The sequence below is a fragment of the Bufo bufo genome, chromosome 1, assembly GCF_905171765.1.
Source record: "Bufo bufo chromosome 1, aBufBuf1.1, whole genome shotgun sequence".
Lineage (NCBI taxonomy): Eukaryota > Metazoa > Chordata > Amphibia > Anura > Bufonidae > Bufo > Bufo bufo.
The window spans coordinates 569894679-569906862 of NC_053389.1; the positions used below are offsets into that span (position 1 = coordinate 569894679).

At 43.9% G+C, this 12184-nt stretch overlaps 1 protein-coding gene across 1 annotated transcript in view; it reads left to right on the plus strand.

Moving 5' to 3' along the window:
• Positions 1-11415, plus strand: part of BEND7 (BEN domain containing 7) — an 84537-nt gene extending 73122 nt beyond the window's left edge. Inside the window, exons 6-9 of the mRNA XM_040413158.1 lie at positions 1217-1473; positions 3237-3462; positions 4507-4632; positions 10564-11415. Of these exons, the coding sequence (XP_040269092.1) occupies positions 1217-1473; positions 3237-3462; positions 4507-4632; positions 10564-10622 (668 nt within the window). The 3' untranslated portion in view covers positions 10623-11415. The remainder of the gene's footprint in view (positions 1-1216; positions 1474-3236; positions 3463-4506; positions 4633-10563) is intronic.
• The last annotated feature ends 769 nt before the right edge of the window (positions 11416-12184 follow it).

A 12184-nucleotide genomic window follows, 5' to 3' on the forward strand; every position in this document is an offset into this window, starting at 1 on the left:
TTAAAGGGCCGATCATAAATCTGACTTGGCTAAAACTGACTTTAGCCATATGTGAAAGTGGAGTGAGCTGTCAGAGTCATGATAAATCTGGCCCTAGGTGTCTTACTGGCCCCCAGCTACTCCTGTGTAAGAAGAATATGTAACATATTAGACATGTGTGAAAATAGTGAACATTCTTCTATGAGCCTGGGAATGTTGTCTCAGCATTTCTCAGAGTAAAGTATTCGTACTGCTGTAAGGATCATACTTTTTAGTGCAATGTTGAATTGCTTAGTGACCACATGACTGCAGTTTGAACCTAGGTTTTACTAAATGGATAGTGCTCTTTAGTAAGTCTCAGTGCAGCACAAGGGAGTGACCAGGAAATTCACAGTTAGGCCTCATGCACACGGCCGTTGTTTTGGTTCGAGCCACAGTTTTTGCGGCTCGGATGCGGACCCATTCACTTCAATGGGGCCGCAAAAGATGCGGACAGCACTCCATGTGCTGTCCGCATCCGTTGCTCCGTTCCGTGGCCCCGCAAAAAAAAAATACAACCTGTCCTATTCTTGTCCGTTTTGCGGACAAGAATAGGCAGTTATATCAATGGCTGTCTGTGCCGTTCCGTGTTTTGCGGACCGCAAAACACACAACGGTCATGTGCATGTAGCCTTAAACCAATAGGTTGTAGGGCTAGCTCAGCTGAATATAATGGTACCTTTCACTTAGTTAGCCATTGCTTCATTCGGGAGAAAAACTACTCTTAAATCCATATGCAAATGAACAGTTAAGTGCAACAAGGGGGAGGCAAAGCCCCTCTGTGCACCTCTGCTCCTTTTGCTTCCTCTCTCAGTCCCTCCCTCTGCTTCTTGGCCAGGTTCCTGCAGTCATCTTGCCTCACCCTATCAATCAAGAAGAAGAGGGAGGAACTGACATAGGAGGAGGATAGCAGGAGGAGCAAGGGTGCACTGAGTGGCTTAGGCCCACCCTTGGTGCACTTAACTACTTACTTGCATATAGACCAAATGTCCTTTTTCTCCAGAATCAAGCAATGGGTCACTAAGTGAAAGTTCTCATTATATTTAGTTGAGATAGTCCTACAAAGTATTGTGCCTGGTTTATCAATAATTTTGCAGAAATTGCAGGAATATTTGCATGCACTTGTCAGTGTCCTTCCAATTGCTTGCAGCTAAACGTAGCACAGCCTTCAATTTCAAGTCCTTTTATTTTTATACAGTTGCACAAACCCGACAGCAAACCGCACCGTCATGTCTTTGCTCCCAGAAGACCATTCTCTCAAGAAAACGAATCCTGAAGAAAAAAGTTCTTCCAAAGAATACAACCATGACCTCGGTACACAGCACGAGTGTGAAGGAACACAAGCCGCTGCTTCTTCCAGACAGGTCCTCCAGTGTGCCACAAGCAGAGGCCATCAAGAAAGAAGATGATCACGTCCCAGCTTTCGGTATTGTTGTCAACTCGTCATCCTCTGATGTAAGTGGCAATACAGAGGTTAATTAGTTGTGCTGGCCTCAAGCAGTGTAATGAGTTTCATATGACTTCTCATTACACCAAAGCTAAAAACATTAGCATTTGTCCTTTGCAGTCTGATTTTTTATTTTATTTTTTGTCCAGAAACGTGTTAGTTCTGCAGATGCCGCATTAGGAAGACATTTTCATTTATAACAAACCACTTAAAGTCATGATACATTTTCTTCTATGCTACAGATTTTGCTACGTCTTCTAATTTTAAAGCCACCTTCCAGGCAGGAGCTCTGAAATAATATGGTGCCATGCAGTAGCTACAGGGGATGTTTACCTGCCTCTTATTGTCCTCCAATATTTCTGCTTGGCTGCTGCATCCTGATCCAGTGGTCACAGACCCCATCATCTCTATGGGAACCATGGAGGTTTCCATGCTTTTCTCTAGTGACTACTTGCAGTCTCCATGTAAGAACAATTCTGGATCATATATTCTTACTAGCAGAAGGACCCGGCTTTGCACGGGTATATTTCATTTATTTCATTTCATGTTTGTGTTTGTCGTTAAAAGATATCGACAGTATCCCCTATAACAGTGACATCTACAGTACCTCACCCCTTTAACAGTGACCTCCACAGAGGCCTGCCCCCTTAACAGTAACATCCACAGCACCCGGACTTCCACAGCGGCCGCCCCTTTATTAGTGACCTTCACAGTACCCCGTCTCGTTAACAGTGATTTCCACAATAACCTGCACCCTTAACAGTGACCTCCACAGAGCTCCATTCCCTTAAAATGTGACCTCCACAACACCCCGCCCTGTTGACAGTGACCTCTACAGCACCCCGCCCCTAACACTGACCTCCATAGCGGACCTTCCCCTTAACTGAGACCTCCACCGTTCCCTGTCCCATTAACAGAGACCTCCACAGCGCCCGCCCCTTTAACAGTGACCTCCACAGCATCCCGCCCTCTTAACAGTGACCTCCACAACAGCCCGCCCTTTAACAGTGACCTCCACAGCGGCCTATTCCTGCTAGAAGGTATGAATGAATTGTTAGCGGTTTGTAATGAAGGTCCAAATGGCACTGATTGGGTAGTCCATACTGTGCAGGGACACCCCCCCCCTTCCCCTCAACTAGTAACACCCAGCTGGACCTGCATTGCAAACTGCTAGTAATTCATTATAATGTCAAGCAGGAATAATAAAGGAATGGCACGATACAGAGACATAAGAAAAGTTGCTCAAGAAATGTTATTACATGGAGAATGTAAGTAGTTACTAAAACAGATGTGTCAGGAGAGGTGACAGGCACTCTTTAATGACAACACTGTGAAATAGAGGGCGTACAGCTTACTGTATACTGTTATTCTTCAATTCAACATATGCACAGTATAAGCCGTTTAGGTTAAAATATATAAAATGGTATTCGTGGGGTAACTGCTTTTGTGTTGGCTTTTTCAACTTTTTCTTGAAAAGGGACCAGTGCTAGTAGTAATGTTGGGACACGTTCTTGCTGTTTTGAGCTGGTTGTTCTCAACATTTACTTATGCTAGGGGTCTGCCAAAGGACACAGACTGATAATACAGTATCACTAGCAGTATTCAGCATTTCACCTTGTTTTCAGTATGTGCAGACTATTGCTTATATGGTTTCTAAGCATCTTGCATATGATTGTCGAAGTTCAGGCCTGGTTTGTACTTTTCATCTAGACAGATTATCAGCTACAGATATGACATTGTTCTGACATTACTGTGTGTTTTGATTTGTTAGCCAGATGTGCAGTTGGCAGAAGGGTTTGATGTCTTCATGCCGAAATCCCAGCTGGACTCCATATTGTCTAACTATAAGAGATCCGGCAGCCTGCTCTTTAGGAAACTTGTGTGTGCTTTTTTTGATGATAAAACTTTGGCCACATCATTACCCAATGGAAAAAGGAAGCGTGGACTCAATGACAACAGGCAAGGATTGGATCAAAATATTGTGGGAGCAATAAAAGGTACCTTGATTATAATACATGGTCTGTAGCATATGTGTATAAAGGGGTGGGCAAGTTCACATCAGACGGGACAAGACTATAGAACCAGGTTATACAAAATATGGCAAAAAGGAAGCATATTGGCACTTTACGTAAAGAAACATAAGTGGTAAAGCATGGAGTGCCTAAGTGGAAGGGCCTACTGGGTGCCTGACTATGAGCTGAGCGCTGCCATTGGCCAGCGCTACAGCATAGGAGAAGAAGACGCCGGCAGGATCAAATGGGTGAAGCCTAACTCCTTACATACCGGAGGCTGTACCGGGCGAACGGAGCGGCGCCCGGGGATAACAGTAAGTGCAGGGGGATCCCTGGGCGCCGCTCTACACCTCTGTATAGTTAGTTTAGAGGCTTTCCTCTGGTGAAAGGTCCTCTTTAAGAAACATCTGACTGGGACATTGTTTCACAATTAAAAAACCCTTAAGAAGAAAATCATATTTTCTCATTTGTATTATTTACTTCTAATTACTGTAAGAGTGACTGGAGATATCTAAACCTAATAAAGAAACAGCTAGAACTTACTGTAAGCTTCCCAAGCTGCCCTGTCTTCATTATTAAGAGCCTAAATCATACAGTTTAGCTGTACGCATCAAGGCAAATGGTACACAAATGATTCTGCTTCTTAATTACATGTTGGATTCACAAGACTTTGCTGAGCTTTTCTGGTTATTCCATGCCGTGATAATGACAAAGCGACAGGAGAAGTAAATGTGGATTGCGGTCCTCTGCGTAGCCAGTATCCAAGTAGTGTTCTCAGCTTTGTCTGTTCTCTTTTATATTAGCAGGTTCATATGAGGATGCACAGGCACATCTCCTCTGCACAATGACAGAGATCTTCATTACCATTTTGTATATCCAGCAGTTTCAGACGCCATACCAAGATGTTATTGATGCAGTATTTCTACGCACATCGACGTATTCCCAGAAATGCTACATCTCTGTCTTCTTGTAGAAGAGATAATTGTCTATCAATCTTCAGTGTATAAAACAGTCTTTTTTATTCCCCAGTCTTTACAGAAAAATATTGCACTGCTAACAATGTAGAAAAGGTTCCTGGGCCACGACATTGGGTACAGATTCTCCAGGATCAGATCAAACTCGCTAGGAGAAGATTAAAAAGAGGCTGTGATCTAGGTGAGAAAATATCTCTGACTTAAAGAGGAACTCTGGATTTTTACATATAATGCTAAGGCTGCGTTCACACGGGCGAGATTTCCACGCGGGTGCAATGCGGTAGGTGAACGTATTGCACCCGCTCTGAATCCCGACCCATTCATTTCAATGGGGCTGTTCAGATGAGCGGTGATTTTCACGCATCACTTGTGCGTTGCATGAAAATCGCAGCATGCTCTATATTCTGCGTTTTTCACGCAACGCAGGCCCCATAGAAGTGAATGGGGTTGCGTGAAAATCGCAAACATCCGCAAGCAAGTGCGGATGCGGTGCGATTTTCACTCACGGTTGCTAGGAGACGATCGGGATGGAGAACCGATCATTATTATTTTCCCTTATAACCATGTTATAAGGGAAAATAATACCATCTACAGAACACTGATGCCAAACCCGAACTTCTGTGAAGAAGTTCGGGTTTGGGTACCAAACATGCGCGATTTTTCTCACGGGAGTGCAAAACGCATTACAATGTTTTGCACTCGCGCGGAAAAATCGCGGGTGTTCCCGTAACGCACCCGCACATTTTCCCGCAACGCCCATGTGAACCCAGCCTAACTCTGCACCAATATTCTGGCAGTGTAATTTGTTTCACCCCAGCTCAGTTACATCCACACATTCTGACTCTTTTCATTATGGGAACTTGGTCATGCTCAATTCTGACCACCAGCCCTCAGTCTGCACTCCTGTGTGGACAGCAGTGGTCATTCTACCAGTAGTATCTGTGTGAACTACAGCATGAAATCATCACTTATCAAATCCCTCCTGGCAGCTCTTAGACCTGTAGTGCTTCGTTAAAGAGGACCTGTCACCGCTACTGACCTTCCTGTTTTAACAACTTCATGCATTCCCCATGTAATAACAATTCTGGAGCATCTATTCTTATGGCTCTGTGCTGTGCCATTCCTTTATTATTTCTACTAGAAGTTATTAATGAATTGCCAGCAGTCTGCAGTAAGGGTACAGAGGGGAGGTAACCAGTTGGGGGGGGGGGGGGTCCCTGCACAGTCTGACACCAGGGGCACTGATTGGATAGAGCGAGTCTGTGCAGGGAAACCACCCCCCAATCGGTTACCACCCCTCTGTACCCTTACTGCAGACTGCTAACAATTCATTCATAACTTCTAGTAGAAATAATAAAGGAATGGCACAACATAGAGCCATAAGAATAGATGCTCCAGAATTATTATTACACGGGGAATGCATGGAGCTATTAAAACAGGCATGTCAGGAGTGATGAAAGGTCCTCTTTAAAGGGATGCTAAATCCATAGTTGCCAACTGTCCTGAATTTGTCTCTGAAAATCAGGGATAGTCCAGGGCTGCCCCAGGTTGAAAATGTACTGAGTAACATAAAACAAGTGGATGTTCACGGGGCAGGGCTTAGATGCCCCAATTTTACCAATTCAACTAAAATTCAACTAAAACATCGGTAGGTATGTAATTTCTATTTGACTTTAGTTGAATGCAATGTATTTTTTTCTGTAAGCAGCCTTTCCAGTCTGGGAAAAGATAAGTGTCTGTGCCCATGAGCTTTAATTTATCCCACTTACTATATCTCCAGGTCTGATGCCTCTGAACACATTTACGTACATATAAGTGAATGATATTAGCTGCTTATCAGTGACATCGTTGCACAGACCCTGTATAGTCACTAAAGGCACATTTACACTGGCCAATTGTCGGGCAGATTATCGTGAACGAACGTTCCTTTCGGCTCATGTAAATGTGCCGCAAATCAGCCGAAGAACAAGCAAAATGCTCAATTCATCTTTCATGCGGACACGTCAATAATTGTTTCTGGGTGGCATATTGTGCTGTGTAAACAGCTCTCTGCTGACCAGAAACAGTTAATCCATATGAGGACGAATGACAGCAGTAGCCATAACTTGTCCTCATACAGTAGAGGTGATTACATAGTAACATAGTACATAAGGCCGAAAAAAGACATTTGTCCATCCAGTTCGGCCTGTTATCCAAGTTGATCCAGAGGAAGGCAAAAAAAAAAACCTGTGAGGTAGAAGCCAATTTTCCCCACTTTAGGGGAATAAAAAATTCCTTCCCGACTCCAATCAGGGAATCAGAATAACTCCCTGGATCAACGACCCCTCTTTAGTAGCTATAGCCTGTAATATTATTACGCTCCAGAAATACATCCAGGCCCCTCTTGAATTCCTTTATTGTACTCACCATCACCACCTCCTCAGTCCTGGGGATAAATAGATGATGGGATAGATCTCTGTACTGACCCCTGATATACACTGCTCAAAAAAATAAAGGGAACACAAAAATAACACATCCTAGATCTGAATTAATTAAATATTCTTCTGAAATACTTTGTTCTTTACATAGTTGAATGTGCTGACAACAAAATCACACAAAAATAAAAAAATGGAAATCAAATTTTTCAACCCATGGAGGTCTGGATTTGGAGTCACACTCAAAATTAAAGTGGAAAAACACACTACAGGCTGATCCAACTTTGATGTAATGTCCTTAAAACAAGTCAAAATGAGGCTCAGTAGTGTGTGTGGCCTCTACGTGCCTGTATGACCTCCCTACAACGCCTGTGCATGCTCCTGATGAGGTGGCGGACGGTTTCCTGAGGGATCTCCTCCCAGACCTGGACTAAAGCATCTGCCAACTCCTGGACAGTCTGTGGTGCAACGTGACATTGGTGGATAGAGCGAGACATGATGTCCCAGATGTGCTCAATTGGATTCAGGTCTGGGGAACGGGCGGGCCAGTCCATAGCATCAATGCCTTCGTCTTGCAGGAACTGCTGACACACTCCAGCCACATGAGGTCTAGCATTGTCTTGCATTAGGAGGAACTCAGGGCCAACCGCACCAGCATATGGTCTCACAAGGGGTCTGAGGATTTCATCTCAGTACCTAATGGCAGTCAGGCTACCTCTGGCGAGCACATGGAGGGCTGTGCGGCCCTCCAAAGAAATGCCACCCCACACCATTACTGACCCAATGCCAAACCGGTCATGCTGGAGGATGTTGCAGGCAGCAGAACGTTCTCCACGGCGTCTCAAGACTCTGTCACGTCTGTCACATGTGCTCAGTGTGAACCTGCTTTCATCTGTGAAGAGCACAGGGCGCCAGTGGCGAATTTGCCAATCTTGGTGTTCTCTGGCAAATGCCAAACGTCCTGCACGGTGTTGGGCTGTAAGCACAGCCCCCACCTGTGGATGTCGGGCCCTCATATTACCCTCATGGAGTCTGTTTCTGACCGTTTGAGCAGACACATGCACATTTGTGGCCTGCTGGAGGTCGTTTTGCAGGGCTCTGGCAGTGCTCCTCCTGTTCCTCCTTGCACAAAGGCGGAGGTAGCGGTCCTGCTGCTGGGTTGTTGGCCCCCTCCACGTCTCCTGATGTACTGGCCTGTCTCCTGGTAACGCCTCCATGCTCTGGACACTACGCTGACAGACACAGCAAACCTTCTTGCCACAGCTCGCATTGATGTGCCATCCTGGATAAGCTGCACTACCTGAGTCACTTGTGTGGGTTGTAGACTCCGTCTCATGCTACCACTAGAGTGAAAGCACCGCCAGCATTCAAAAGTGACCAAAACATCAGCCAGGAAGCATAGGAACTGAGAAGTGGTCTGTTGTCACCACCTGCAGAACCACTCCTTTATTGGGGGTGTCTTGCTAATTGCCTATAATTTCCACCTGTTGTCTATCCCATTTGCACAACAGCATGTGAAATTGATTGTCCCTCAGTGTTGCTTCCTAAGTGGACAGTTTGATTTCACAGAAGTGTGATTGACTTGGAGTTACATTGTGTTGTTTAAGTGTTCCCTTTATTTTTTTGAGCAGTGTATTTATACATATTAATTAGATCTCCCCTCAGTCGTCTTTTTTTCTAAAGTGAATAACCCTAATGTTGATAATCTTTCAGGGTACTGTAGTTGCCCCTTTCCAGTTATTACTTTAGTTGCCCTCCTCTGGACCCTCTCCAGCTCTGCTATGTCTGCCTTGTTCACTGGAGCCCAGAACTGTACACAGTACTCCATGTGTGGTCTGACTAGCGATTTGTAAAGTGGTAGGACTATGTTCTTATCATGGGCATCTATGCCCCTTCTGATGCAACCCATTATCTTATTAGCCTTGGCAGCAGCTGCCTGACACTGGTTTTTACAGCTTAGTTTGCTGTTTATTAAAATTCCTAGATCCTTTTCCATGTCAGTGTTACCGAGTGTTTTACCATTTAGTATGTACGGGTGACTTGCATTATTTCTTCCCATGTGCATAACTTTACATTTGTCAGTGTTAAAACTCATCTGCCACTTATCTGCCCAAGCCTCCTGTCTATCCAGATCCCTCTGTAGTAGTATACTGTCCTCTTCAGTGTAAATTACTTTATACAGTTTAGTGTCATCTGCGAAAATTGATACTTTACTATGCAAGCCTTCTACAAGATCATTAATAAATATATTGAAGAGAATAGGGCCCAATACTGACCCCTGAGGTACTCCACTAGTGACAGTGACCCAATCTGAGTGTGTACCGTTAATAACCACCCTCTGTTTTCTATCATTGAGCCAGTTACTTACCCACATACAGACGTTTTCTCCTAGTCCGAGCATTCTCATTTTATATACTAACCTTTCATGTGGTACAGTGTCAAATGCTTTGGAGAAGTCCAGATATACGACATCCATTGATTCGCCGATGTCAAGTCTAGAACTTACCTCCTCATAGAAACTGATTAAATTAGTTTGACATGACCGATCCCTCATGAAGCCATGCTGATATGGTGTTATTTGCTTATTTCCGTTAAGATGCTCTAACATAGCATCTCTCAGAAAACTTTCAAACAGTTTACCTACAACAGATGTTAAACTTACCGGCCTATAGTTTCCAGGCTCTGTTTTTGGACCCTTTTTGAATATTGGCACCACATTTGCCATGCGCCAATCCTGTGGGACATTCCCTGTTGCATGTAAATGCAGTGCTTCACCTCCACTGATGAGTAGGCAATTATCAGGAAGGAATGCTTTGTTCCAGATAATTGTCTGCTAGTCAGTGCAGTGTAAATGCATCTTAATGTAAATTGCCAGGTTAAATAGGTTTTCCAGGCTCCACATATTAATAACTTATCCTCAGGATAGGTTATCAATATCAGATTAGTGGGGTCTGACACCCACCCTCCCACTGATCAGCTGTTTCCCTGTACTGAGCCGGCGCTACGGCTTCATTCAGAGTGTAGTGGTCATGTCTGGTTACCGCAGCGTTCTCTTGGATGGGAGCTAAGCTGCAGTAATACGACACGGCCACTACACTTTGAATGCAAAACTGTGATTTCTGCTCCATTCAGTTTGCTAGTTCCAGTCCTGGAGATTGGAAGATGTGGAGCAAGAACCTTGGTTTTTAGATGGGATGTCTGATTGGAGAATCAGTAGGTGAAAGTAAAGTGGAAAAATAACTGTAAAGGTGCCGACACACATAAGTGAGGCATCTGCTGAACAACCTACCTCCCCGACTCCCTCATAAACCTCCACAATCGGATCAGTCGAGCAGACATGTGTACTGCAGAGGGATAAGCTTCTGCTAGACTGCGTGTAGCAGCGTCAGAAATTTAAAGAGGAGTCTTTGTTACATTAAAAGGTACACTCCTCAAATTACAGAATAGCTGCTAAAGCTATATATAGCTTCCCAAATATTAATGATGTTGTTGAAGTCTAATAAGGTATATTTCGCCTACTATTTGATTTATTAATTTATTATTAATTTAGATTTGGCATGGGAAATGTTAGTAAATGTGATAGAAGTATGCCTCTGGGGGGGTTGAGTCTGGAAACCGGACCTTTGTTATTTTCCATGCAATGTTACTACAGTGTATTTTATTGATTACTCACATATTACTATCATTCTTTTTTTAAGGAAATTCTCTTCAGACTACCGATGACGAAATGTGGCTTCATTCAAAGGCAGGGTTCTGAGCAACAAGTGTCCAGAAGACATCTGTCCAGCAGGCGCTACATCCAGAACCTTGTGCTGACATCTTTAGGACATCTGTATGAGTAAAAGGTCTATTTTTTAATATCAGGCAGGACGTTAATCACAAACAGGGTTGACAGTGTGGCTTTATAGTGCAGCCCCTGTGGCCCGCTCACAGGTGGCATGCTTTTGGTAAAAACTTCTTCTCTGAAGATTATTGCTGTTTTTGGGGCGTACTGGCATTACACTCTTAGAGTCACGTCTTAATGTGATCCAGGGGACATGGAGTCTGCTGTCTATGCTTTACATTAGGGATTTTTTTATCAGGTTGGTTAGGCGTTTCAGAGACATTCTTCTTTTTACTGAAAACGTAGCATTCATTTACATTAGACATAAGACACACTGGTTGATTAATCTGCAATGTAGGGGAATTTATTTACAAGAGTTTTCATATCTACAATCACATAGTGAACTAATTACAGTCTAGTGGGGAGAAATAATTCTATCCCATAATATACACGATACCTTGCCCAAGAATATATATGACATAGAAATCGCCACCTTCTGTAATCAAGTGATAACATTTAGTGATTTAAAGGGTTTCGGTCATCAGAAAAATGGGCATTAAGCTGGTTGACATTGGCGATGTGCTAATGTCAGCTGAACATAACTATATTAGTCCCATGTCACTATGTGCAGCCGTTATTTAGAAAAACGAACTTTCATAATATGCAAATGAGCCTCTAGGAGCAGGGGGGGGGGGCGTTGCACCTTCTCCTAGAGGCTCCGTTCGCTTACCTCTTTTCACACCCTTCTACACTTGATTGACAGGGCCAGGCAGCGTTGGCCTCCTGTCTGCCGGGGAAATCTCACGCCTGCGCCGCCCCGTTCAGTATTCGGCGCAGGGGCAGTGAGGGAAGGACGGTCGCCGGCTTCCTCACTGCAACGTATTCAGCGCAGGCGCAGTGAGGAAGCCGGCGAACGAAGCCTCTAGGAGCAGGTGCAACGCCCCCACCCCCCTTCCTGCTCCCAGAGGCTCATTTGCATATTATAAAAGTTAGTTTTTCTCAATAACGGCTGCACATAGTGACATGGGACTAATATAGTTATGTTCAGCTGACATTAGCACATCGCTAATGTCAACCAGCTTAATACCCATTTTTCTGATGACAGAAACCCTTTAATGGCCATTGAACACATTTATACATTTCCAATGCCACGTGTTTATAGGTTACTTTTTAAAGAAATGTTTTGTGCTAAATAATTCATATTCGTAGTGAATATAATTACACGGAGACATATAAACGGAACAGACTAATATTTTGTTAGGTTTATAGTTCTCTGTGTAGTGAATTGTTTATTAAAGGGATTTTTGCACTACACAAAACTAGACTCCTATTGAAACAGTGCGGTACAAAGTGAAAATCTGTCATATGCAGTCATTCAACCCTATCTGTAATTTCCCCACGTATTCACTTAACACTTACTGGCCCAAAATGTGATGCTTATAGCCTGCTGCCTAGGGTTACGACCTGCAGCTGCCGGTTGAGCATGCTCAGTTATA